Source organism: Colobus angolensis, unplaced genomic scaffold (genome assembly GCF_000951035.1).
Source record: "Colobus angolensis palliatus isolate OR3802 unplaced genomic scaffold, Cang.pa_1.0 Scaffold65, whole genome shotgun sequence".
NCBI classification, from domain to species: Eukaryota; Metazoa; Chordata; class Mammalia; order Primates; family Cercopithecidae; genus Colobus; species Colobus angolensis.
Window position 1 is genome coordinate 4,564,825 of NW_012120154.1, and position 11,684 is coordinate 4,576,508.

The window sequence follows — 11,684 nt, forward strand, 5'->3', positions numbered from 1 at the left end:
GTCCAGCAAGCTCTGAGAAGGGAGAGGGCGGGGTGTTTATATTTCCTGGGATTTCGGGCAGAGGGGTGGCAGCAATAGGGAGGGACGGAGGTGGCCCAGGTGTCAGAATAGAAGTGGGGGTGGCGGCGTCCTGAGAGGTTTAGGATGTGGCAGAGGCAGCCCAGGGCTCTCCCTAGAGTTCTGTTTTCTGGCTCCTGGCCAGGTAGGGCAGGTGCTTTGGTATCTGGCCCCAGGGCAAAGGATATAGCCAGTTCCCCAAGCCCTCCCTGCAACACACCCAGGAAAATGACATCAGGGCAGCGTCCCTGGGCTTTCAGGAGAAAGCTGCATTCCTCTGGGCCAGTCTACCACACCTTGAGTTTCCCAAAAGTGGCCCAGAGAAAAGAGAGGGTGACAGCCAGGCTGGGCTGTTCCTTCGGGTTTTATTACACGGTGGGGTCCGACACAGCTGAGAAGCAAGGACCCATCCCAGGAAGTCAAACACAGGAGGGCCCCTGGCTCAGCCGCCACACCCACGCTCCCCGGGCAGTTCCTGAGTCCTCCACCGTGAGTCCTCCACCGCCCCTGCCCAGCCCCTTCGGCTGCCTCTCCCCGCCCCCCCGGCCAGGCGCTGGGCCAGCAATGCAAATGGCTGGGGACGGTATCACCAAGGTGAAGGCCAAGCCACCTACCCCTACTCTGACAGGCCAGCTCCCCACAACCTGCATCCCCAATACCTGAATCTCCATTTGCAAACACAGTGTTACGCCCAGGGGTTGGGCTGGGTCCTTCCCATCCCAGGGCAGCTGAAGGTGGGCCGCCCCTATATACTGCCTGAGGGCCTTCAGGGACCTTGCTCCTCTGTGCACCCTCACAACAACCCTGTGAGGTAGGTGGGGTGGGAGGAGTTACCCCCTGGACTAAGGCTCAAGGAGGCGATGTGACTGGGCCAGGAAGGAGTGCATCCGCCATGCAGCAGGGGAGCCCGGGAAAGGGGACGCGGGGGCTGGAGAGACACAGCCAGACATTGCCACACGTTTGCCATGAGCAGTCGGCTCTGCCCAGAGATCCTGGGGCCCACCTTGGGCCTTGAGAGGTCCCAGGGGGCCCCCGCCCCGCCCCGGCCCTGGAGGCAGGGGTAAGTCACAGCCCCACAGGTGCAGACAGAGGACGCTTCTTCCTTCTCAGGCCCGGGGCCCACCCCATGGTACAAAAATAAAGGATTTCAGATGGGAACCCCAAGTCCCTGGAGGTGATCTGGGGCCTCACATCCGGGTGCCTCTGGCTTGTAACAGCTAGAAAAAAAAGAGGGGAAGGACAGGAGGATGGGAGGGACGGAGGTGGGGCCGGTAAGGAGGGGGTGATGCAGGGCCAGGGGGTGGAGAGGAGATTGAAGGGGCGGGGAGAGGGAGAGAGAGAGAGGCAGTTGAGTCACAGGCTTCCTTCTGGAGAAGGCGATGGGGCTGAGGCCTGGAGAAGGTGGATTCAGAACTGAGTGGGGGAGGAGCAGGAAGGGTGCCCAACTAACCCATCCAGGAGCCCCATGCCCCATCTTGGGCTCGGTGGCAGCCACCTACAGAGGCCAGATTCTGCCAAGACTTTGAAGGGGGTGGGATGGGGGTTGGTCAGGCTGGGAGAAGCACTGATGCCCCAGGCGAAAGGAGCCACAGAGAGCAGCTGTTTGTCCCCATTTTAGAGGCAATTGTGGCCCAGAGAGGGACAGTGACTTGCCCAAAGTCACACAGCAGGAAGAAAAGACTGGGGTGGGGGGCTTGTGGGCATGTGGCCAGGGCTTTTTCTGACACTCTGCAATCCTTAAGCCAGCTCTGGCTGACACTTCATAGGCCAAGCGTATCCAAAAGTGGCCTGTCCTCCCCATCCCCACAGAAACAGGGGATGCCACAAGGCAGTGACACAGGAGCTCCTGGATGTGCAGGGACTCGGCCAAGGCCTCTGGCTTCAGCGGGTCCCTCCCTCCCCGCAAGCCTGGCTCTGGTGCTGATGGGCTGGTGGGCAAGTTCCCATTCCCTAACTTTCTTCTCTCAGAGCTTCACCCCCAAGGCCAAGGTCAGATGAGAAACTTTGGTGGGTGGAGATAATCAGCCGAAAGCTCGGCTCAAGTCCAAGGATCAAGAGATGAGCACCCTCCTCGCTCCACCCCTCCCTCCAGCACCGCCAAGCTACAAACCAGGGATGGCAGCTCTGGGGGCGGGCGAGGGGCCGAGGAGAAGCCCTCACTGCAAGCTCAGCCTCAGGTCTGAGAGAGTGCGGACGGGAACCTGCAAGGAGGAAACGTGAGGAGGAGGCCGGGAGGAGAGGAGGCGGGGCAGGGCCTGCGGCCGGGGCCCAGCCTCAGTGGTGCCCGGCAGGGTTGGTGGGCACAGAGGAGGTGCAGCTGCGCCCCTCCTCCCCGGGCTGGGAGGCAGGAGGTACCAGAAGGGGCGCAGGAGGCGGCAGGCAGGACGCTCTGGGATGCAGGGCCAGGGGGCCTGGGTGGAGGGCACGGGAGGCTGGGACCAGGGCAGACCCGGGATGGAGGCGTGAGCAGGCAGAGAGAAAACCCGGACAGGGGCAGAGAGGGAAGAGGCAGGGTGCAGATGAGATCCAGGAGGAAGAAGAGGTGGATGAAGATGAGGCAGGACCTCCAGCGGGAAGCGGAGGAGGAGGCAGTGGTGGGAGGGAGAAAAGGTTAGCGGGATCCTGAGATGACTGGGCTGCAAAGAGAAAGTGAGAGAAGGGATGGTTATGCGGGTAAGGCGCCAGGCAAGTGGCTGAGCTAACCCTGGTGCCCCCCCAGCAGCCCCGGGGCCCCCGGTTCTGCAGCTGGCTCCAGCAGGGAGTGGGCGGGAGGCTCCGACTTTGCTTAGCAATCATCCTCCTGGGGGTTGGCTGCACCTTTCTCCTGTGCATCTGCCTCCACCTGCACCTGTTCCACCTCCACCTCCTCCACCTCCTCCTCCTGCTGCTGCTGCTCCTCCAGCTGCTCCTCCATGCTCTGTGAACCAGCCGGCGGACCCAGGGAAGAAAGAGTGGAGACACTAACAGAGGGGCCAGGGCCTGCTGGCTATCCCCAAAGACCCGGTCTCAGGCAAGGTGAAAGGGACCTCAGGAGAGGGAAGGGCTCCAGCCACAGAAGCTGGGGGCATCTTCTCCGGTCCCCTGGGCAGCTTGGGGAGGGCCTGGGGAAAGCAGCTGAGGATGGGGTGCTGTGGTCATGCTCTGGGGTCAGCCTGGCTGCTGTTACATAGAGTGAGGCTACAGCGAGGGGATGAAGCAGAACGGGGAGGGTGTGGGACTGGGGTATCCCTGAGGGGTGCCTGGGAAGGCCTTGTTTGGAAAGACTGCTCCTGAGTAGAAATGGGGCCAAGGAAGCCCCAGGGCAGACACCACCCAGATCTGGGATGCCACCAGGCCTCTGACACCCCAGGTCCAGGGGCTTTGGCCCAAAAAGGCAGAAGGAGCAGGCTCGCTCTGCACCCTTGCAGGGCAGTGCCAGCCCTGGCAGTGGTGGGGGTGGGTGGGCAGGCAGGGTGCGTCACAGCAGGACAGGGAGGCAGACAGACAGACAGACAGGAAGCCAGAGATAAGCCTCCACTGTGCAGGGGTGGGCCCCAGGTGGAGCAGCCTGCCTTCTTCCCAGCCTGGTTCACGCCTGCTCTGTGGCTCTGCGAAGGCCCTTGGGACTTCCCATCACAGCACTGTGTCCAGGGTGGCAGGACCCCCACTCAGCCCCCTCCCCACAGTGGTACAGTGAATGCTGCCAGGGCACTCTCAGGAGGCTGCCTCAACAGGCCAGGCAGACACACAGGACTGGCAGCCACCAGGCTGCCCCCATCCTGCAGAGCGGCCAAGGAGGGGGCCTGGGAAAGGGGCAGGAGTTACAGCGGTGGCTTGCCCATCCCGGCTCAGGCCAGCTGGGGACATGCACCTGTCCCTGGGGAATAAACGGACATGTGGGATCCCAGAAGTTCCAGGTTCCAAGGCACCACAAAGAGTATGTGATCCTCCCCTCTCACTTCAGAGAGCACAGCAAAGGTGCCGGGAGAGGACAAGCCCTGTCCTGAGTCATACAGAGTGCCACGCTGTGCCCTGACCCCTAGTCCATGCCACAGTGTCTGGTGGCCACTACGCAGCCCCCTTCACGCAGCCTCTGAGTCCACTCCGGCCGCACCCTCGGGATGCTCTCATCTCACTGCTCCCAGCCTGGGCCTGGGTAACGGCAGGTGGCATGGGATGGATGGCGGCGGCTGTGAGCATGGGGTTGTGCATGGGCAGCAGGGGTAGAGAGGTGGAGGGATGGTGCGGGCGCAGGGGCGGGAGAGGCGGGGAGGGTGGAGGGAGACAGGAGCCTTCTCTGGACACAGGCTGAGGCGGGTGGGCTCACCTTGGTTTTGCGGCTGGACTCTGAGCTCAGCCCATTCGGGGAGCTGTGGAGCTCCTTGGACACCACACACAGGAACTCTGCCTGGTCCTCGCTGCCGTAGTTGTAGGAGGAGCCGATGTTCACCAGCTAGAGGGGCGGAGCATGGGGAGAAGGACGCAGGTTGGTGTTGGGGGCCATGGGGCCGGGTAGGGCAGACCTTGGCCCTCAAATCGAGATACCAGCTGAGGTTCTGATCTTGTGGCTTGCCGGGCCCGCTCCCGGGTTTGTAGAGGGCACCCCTGAGCAGGAGGGTGGAGTCTTCCCCCTTGCAACCTGTGCCCGTGGTCTGTGCCCCAGGACCAGCCTCTCCGCCTGGCTTGGCTGGTCCGATCCCTGGTGGAGGGTGGCAGCATTACCGCTGTCCCCACCGGCACCCCGAGCCTAGCCCCGGAGCCAGGGGCCCCTTTTCTAAATGCAGGCGGAGGCCTCTAAAGGGCGGCTGTGCCCCGTTCCAGATGTGGCTGACACAACCCCAGGACAAGGTTGCAGGGTGGCATTGACGAGGTGGAGCCCCACAGAATATTCCCTTCACTCCTGGAAGCAGAGGTGGGATAGGTGGTCCACTCCTGAGACCAAAGGGCAAATGACCAATGGCCCCTGGCCTGCTTGCTCAGCCTCTGAGAGCCTGTGCAATTGCCAGAGACGCCCAGAGGCTCTCAGAGTGGCCCTGCCTTTGTTCCAGGGTCCCTAGAAGAACCATGCCCATAGAGCCCTTCTAGCTAAGAATAAGAAAGTTATTCCAGGTGATGAATCTCATTCAGCTCTCAGGGACCCTGGAGGGACTCTCAGTCCTGCTGAAGGCCTCACAGCCAGGAAGGGGTGGAGCAGGGAATGGCATCGGGGGTCCCAAGTCCTTTCTGAGGGTCGCAGACTTCAATATGGATTTCTAATGATTTGCACCACACTAGTGCCAACATGGCGAGTCCTACGGAGGGCTGTAAGCTTTACTGATGGCCCTTCTCATCTTCACAACAGTCCTACAGAAGAGGTACTGTTAGCCCACCCCACCGATGAGGAAATGGGCCCGCGGAAGAGATGCCACTTGCCCAACGTGGCAGGCATGTCAGTGGCGAGGCCCAGGGGTGAAGCCAGGCCTCTGGCTCTGCACTGGGCCCATTCTTCCATCCCTCCAGGCCATCCTGGGGGCCCCGACCTTCTGCCTTGCAGTCTCCATGTGCCAGGGAGCGTGTGGGTGGGTGTGGAGAAAGGTTAGCCAAGACCCTCTCCTTCTCTAAAGGCACTTTTGACCCTGGGCTCACTTTCTGGCTCTGCTCCTCTGGAAACCTGAGAGGTGGGAGGTCAGCTGCATGACTAGGGATAAAGTGCTTTGAGATAAGGATCTCGCGATGGGTAAACTGCATCTGGACTGGGAGGAACCATCGCTCACCACAAAGACCTCACGGGAAGCCACTGCTTTGGGCTCCCATGCATGTTGCAATGCTGGCCGCTGGGCATGTCCCCTGCAGAGACCCTGAAAACTGTGCGTCAGGAACTGCTGGATCACATGGTGCTGACTCAGTTCTAAGAGGCGCTGACTCCAGGTGGACTCCACTCACCTATGTGGATCTGGTCTCCTTATACCTGGGCTGTCACTCGGGGGCCACAGACTCGCTCATGCCGCCAGATAGATCACCACCTGGTTGCTGTGAGGACTCCCACCAACAAGGATGCCCCGTGCTGCCCTGTGGCCACTGGGGCTCCTGTCCTCTCGCTCTCGGTCAACCGGCCACAAAGTGTGGTCTCTCCTAACCTTCTTTAGTTTGATTTCAGAAGACCCCTGGGGCAGGGGGGACTGTGGTGGAGAACCCAAGGCTGGGGCTGCAGGAAGGGAGGGGCCTGCTTGGTCAGAGGCCAGGAGGCCCCAGGGTGGTCCTGGTGGCATGCCCCGTCCCCAGTGCACCTGCTCAAAGCGCCAGCCATCAGACATGGTGGAGACCATCTGTGTGAGCTCCTCCTCCTGGCACTGCAGCACGCGGTACACGTGCTTAGGTGGGACCTGTGGGCAGAAGGGTCACATAGAGGGCACCTGTGGGAGCACCAGGCACCCCAGGAGGGGCATGAGCACCTGCTGCCACCACCCCCGCAACATACCTAAAGAAGAAGAGAGGGAGAGAAAGAAGAGGTGGCTGGGGGGAGGCAGCCATGCTCTGAGTGCCTGCTCCTCACCAGGCATTCACCAGACGCCATCTCACTTAATCCTTCCAAGAATCCTAGGCATTATAGGACTTTCCATTGAGGCTCAGAGAGGTCCAGTTACTTGCCCAAGGTCACCCAGCTCAAGGGTGGAGACAGAACCAGAACACAGGTAATTCAAGAAAGAACATGGGTGGGGCTTGGGGATCATTCTGGGTCACCCTCAAGGAGTCAGGCCCTTAAGGAGACACGGAGCCTCCCCTCCTCAATCCCGTGGGCCTGGGAGATGGTTCCTCACTACCCGTCCCCCGGCCCTTACACATCCCCAAGAGCAGGCGGAAAATCTCCCTCCCTCTTCCTGCAGACTGGCCAGGGAGGCCCAGGCTCCAAGCTCACAAACGCCAGCCCCAACAGCCTGTGCCGAGCCCACCAGGCGACCATCTGATGCCACGAAATGCACAATTTGCTAATCCTGCATTGCCCTCTGCAGGGCACCCTGTACCTCCACACTGACCCCCTTCTGCCTATGAGGAAGGGATGGGGGTGCCATTCCCACCCCTCTCTATCCCATAAGAGGAAATCAAGGTCCAGAGAGGGCGAGCCTGGCCCAACGTCACACAGCAAATGGGGCTGAGACAGGGACTGAACCCCAGTGTCCATCTCCCAGTCTGGGGCTGTGCTGGGCAGCCTGGGAGCCCAACAACCACGCCTCTCCTTACAGGCCAGCCTGGTCTCCCCATGATAAACACTGGTCCTGTCTTTTCCAACCTCCTCTGCCTCCCGCCCTGTCTCCCAGCCTCCCTCTCCCCACCGGCCCCTGCCCTGGCATGTATGTTGCCCCTGCTCCCGACCTGGGTCACCGTGTAGTCCTTCTCTTCCATCCGGTCTTTGATGATGCGGATCAGTGGGCCGATGTTGTAGAACTCGGCTTCCTCCAGGACCCCTGGCACAGACAGAACGGACCCCAGGTCACTCCTTCTGCCTCCATGCCCCATTCTCCTCTTGTTCCCTCCACCCCGAAACCCACCTCCTGCTCCGATCACCCACCCTGAGGGTGAGCTGAGTGTCTGTGAGGTCAGGGGTCAAGCAAAAGGGAGCATTTCCTTCACTGGATCCCACACTTCTTGTGGAAGGGGCTGAGAGGCAGCCACACAGCTCTGCTGGGCTGAGCGCGGTGACCCAGGCGCACCTGCCAGGCCACGGTCTGGGGACAGCAGGGTCATTGGGACTGATCCCCAGAATGTCAGCATGAGCAGGGCCCTGCCTAACTCCCGATCATGTGCTCCTATTTATTAAGCACACTCTAAGTGCTAGGTGCATTACATTTTTGAATGCTCAGAACTAGAAGCAGGCACTTTCATCATCCACACTGAACAACTGGGAAAACTGAGGCTCCCAAAGAGAAGCAGCTTGTCCAAGGTCACACAGCTGGTAAGTGGCAGAGGGAACTCAAGCACCGCAGACTCCAGAGCCCATGTCTTCCCACTGTAAGTACATACCCTTGTGACCACACGTTCCCCCAACTGCCTCACTTTACAGTTTGCAACACCCCACACAAGCTCATCACAAGTCCCAGGGATGTGAGAAGAGCCGGCCTTACCATCCCCATCTGACAGTTAAGTTAATCTGGGAGATGAAGATGTCAGCCTACTAGTGAAGCGATAAGCCTCCAGCTGTTTCGACTCCCCTAGGCTCCCAGAAGGCAGGGGACCTTCGGGCCCTTTCCTTGACTGGCCTCTGGGCTCCCTGGGGACAGGGCTCATTATGAGCTGAATGTGTGTGTTCCCCAAAAATCCACCTGCTGAAAACCGTGATGGGATTAGGAGGGGAGGTAATGAGATCAGGGTGGGATCAGTCTTCTTATAAGAAAGGCTGATTGGATGTGAGGGTGATCTGGCTGTGACATCTGTCACCCCACTGAATCGCCAGGGTTGATTTAGCGGATCTGGCTGGCTAGGTGCCTGTCCCCTTCCTCCCTCACCACTCCAGGTGTGTCCCTCCCAAAGCTGCCAGCTCCGTCGAAGAGGGCGACCACCCCCGATAGAGGACCAGTCTTTGGTCAAGGGTGTGTGAGTAGCTGAGCTGCCCTGCTAGAACCTCCAAACAAGCTCTTGAGAAGGGGCGGGCGGGGGCTAGCTGCCTCTCTTTCTGCCATGTGAGGACACAACCAGAGGTCAGCAGTCTGCAGCCCAGAAGAAAGTCCTCACCAGAAGCTGCCACAGTGCCCCCATCTCGGGTTTCTAGCCTCTAGGACCGAGAGAAATACATTTCTGATTTTCACAAGCCACCCAATCTACGGTACTTCATGATTGCCGCCTGAAATGGCTAAGATGGGGCTCACATTTCTGATCTGCCCTCTGTCCCCGGTGCCCACACAGGACCGAACACAGAGCGGGAGGTCAGGGAGTGTCGCTACCGGATGGCGAGAATTATCCCCAGTGTCCTGGGCAGAGCCCTGCAGGTGACAGACAGCTAGCACCGCATCCCACATCCACCGGCCAGGCACTGAACTCCATGATGCATTGCTATTAACTCCTTTTATCCTCATGACAGCTCGGTGAGGTGGGTGCTATGGTCCCCCATTTCACAGATGGGGGCTTGGAGGCACAGAGGGGTTAGGTCACTTTCTCAATGTCACACAGCTAGTAAGTCTCATCTCAGATCCTCTATCCCCTGGATGAGCCCTAGCTCTGTGTGATCCCCTAGGCCCCGGACAGGCCTGTGTGATCCCCTAGCCCCCGGATAGCCCTGTCTGATCCTCTAGCCCCCGGAAAGGCCTGTCTGCAGGTGTGGGAATAGCAGGGCTTTGAGAACGCAGGGCGTGTGAACAGGTGCTGGCTGTGACGCAGCTTAGGTGTTTACTTCCTTCCCGGTGGGGCCCGCTCCTGAGCCTAGGCCACGCCCATGGGATCTGTGCTCCCCCAGGGATTAACAGGGAAGCTGTAGGGTTCTGCAGGGCCAGGCACCTACAGTGGACTCTGGTGTTGCGGCCCTGACCTGCTAGAGAGTTGCTGGGCCTCCAGCCACTGTGTCCCCTAGGGCTCAGGGAGGGCAGACCATGGCCCAGAGCAGGAAGGCACGCACAGATGCAGGTGCTGTCTGTGCACAGGATTCACGACATCTCCCTTCTGGAGGCAGATCACCACCCCAATTTAACAGATACCAGCGGAGACGCAGCGAGGAGAAGTGACATGTTCAAGCTGGTCTGGCTGGATCAGCTGACCCAGAGCCACACCCTGTGTCCCAAAGAAGAGTTAACCTGGCAATGACTGTAGTTCTTGCTCCTGGCTGGGGCTCTGCTAACAGGTCCTTCTCCCAGACACGGCTTCCCCACTGTTTGTTAGGCCCAGATATGGGCATATCCAGGGCCTCTGCCACCTAGGCCTGGGGATAACCAAAGCCTCACTGGGAAGCAGACTCCCCCCTCCCCTGCCTCCACCCACAACCAGCACTGTGCTGCACAGACTGCCAGACTTAGTGAATAGTCACCCGCTCCACCCACTTACAAGCCCTCACCAGGCAGAATTGGAGATACTGGATCAGCCAGAGAAAGAGAGAGAGAGAGCTCTCCCCATGCCTGTCAACACCAAATTCCTGTCACCCCAGCCTCCGGATGTGACGGTCCACATCTGGCTTCCTAGGAGGCCAGAGAGAAAGGGCATCACAGCCCACAGCAGAGGCCACAGGGCATTGCTGACTTCCTCTGTCCCCTGCGCGTGTGTCTTTGTCACCTCCCTGCCAGTACCCTGGGAAAGCTTGAGCCCGTCCGCTTGGCAGAGCCCCAGGCTGGGCACAGGCAGATGCTTGGGAATCACACTCGTCCGGATGGGAAGAGGCAGGAAACAACGAAGCAGGCAGATGGCCATCCTGGTTGTCCAAATGGCTTGGGGCCTCCACAGAAGGCCCTGGCAGGCTGCAGAGGGCCGGGCTAGGATGTGGGCCCCAGGCCAGTCCCCTGAACCAACTCACCCTCCTCAGCCATGTCCTTGTCCAGCACCAGCTTGCCATGCCGGAGGAAGTTCAGGATGGGCCCGAAGTAGGTGGGGTCACGGTCAATGAGGTAGGCCCCGGTCTCATCCTGTGGAGGTGAGGGATGCTCGGTGAGCGAAGAGTGAGGCCTCTCCCAGGCCAACCCCGCACATGCACAGGGAGGGAAGGCGAGTCCAGGGAGAGCTCTTCCCTGGATGGAGCAGGCACAAAGGAGCAAAAACGCACTGGGGTCAGATGGACCTGAGTTCAAACCCTGCTTCTGCCTTTTCCTGAATGTGTGACCTTAGGCTAATGATTTCGCCTCTTTGAGCCTCAGTCCTCTCCCCATCATCAGGGGTCGCTGTGAGCATCTGGTGACAGGAGGTCTGAGTGGCAACTGGGCCAGCACAGGGCTCAGCGAATGTCCCTCTTAGAAGCTGTCCCCTGATGCCAGCCCCACTGTCGCCCCCAGGTCCCTAGGCTTTCAGGGGATGTTTACAAGTTTCCAAAGAAGCCACTATCTCACTGGACACTCAGGCGGGCAGGGAGGCAGAGTGGACTTCCATGCGACTCTACAGAGAGATGGGAGACACTGAGAGGTCAGGCGACTTGCCAAAGGCCACAGCATCGGAGGGTCACGGATGGGGGACAGGAGACCTTAGAGGTCATCTTCAGACCAGCCCTTCGTGTTACAGATGAGGAAGGAGGCGAGCGCAGTGCAGGGAAGGGTCCGACCCAAGGTCGCAGCAGGCAGTGTGCAGCAGAGTCAGGGTGGGTGCTCAGAAACAGTGCCCGCTGGGCCAGCGCTCCTTCTAGATTCAGCCCGCTCACAAGGCGCCCCAGGGCTCCTCCATCCAGCTAGCTCCCTGCACCCCTCCGCCACCCACATCTCAAAGGGCAAGAGAAGTAGCCTCGTCGACTCCTTCCCCAGAGCAGGAGTCCCCTTTGGGAGGGAGGAAAGGCCCCAGGTCTCTCCCTGTCCACTGCCCCAAAGGAGAAGGAGAGGCCCCGATCCAGGGCGGCTCGAGAGCTTCTAATGGCCGCGACCTGCGTTGTCCCGTTGCCACGGCAATGGGCACATCCCTCACTACCAGACCCACCTCCCCCTTCCCTCCTCCTGCCGCTTCTTCCCGCCTCCAGTTCCTCGGAAATGAACCCAGCAGGGTCCCCAGCCTGGCGG

At 60.2% G+C, this 11,684-nt stretch overlaps 1 protein-coding gene across 1 annotated transcript in view; it reads right to left on the minus strand.

The window, feature by feature from the left end:
• Window positions 1-403: 403 nt before the first annotated feature.
• Window positions 404-11,684, minus strand: part of KCTD17 (potassium channel tetramerization domain containing 17) — a 29,825-nt gene continuing 18,544 nt past the window's right edge. The window contains exons 3-10 of the mRNA XM_011925687.1: window positions 10,505-10,613; window positions 7,387-7,478; window positions 6,303-6,398; window positions 4,364-4,489; window positions 2,875-2,974; window positions 2,622-2,693; window positions 2,168-2,258; window positions 404-1,274 (exon numbers count right to left, since the gene is read on the minus strand). Coding sequence (XP_011781077.1) covers window positions 1,205-1,274; window positions 2,168-2,258; window positions 2,622-2,693; window positions 2,875-2,974; window positions 4,364-4,489; window positions 6,303-6,398; window positions 7,387-7,478; window positions 10,505-10,613 — 756 coding nt within the window. The 3' untranslated portion in view covers window positions 404-1,204. The remainder of the gene's footprint in view (window positions 1,275-2,167; window positions 2,259-2,621; window positions 2,694-2,874; window positions 2,975-4,363; window positions 4,490-6,302; window positions 6,399-7,386; window positions 7,479-10,504; window positions 10,614-11,684) is intronic.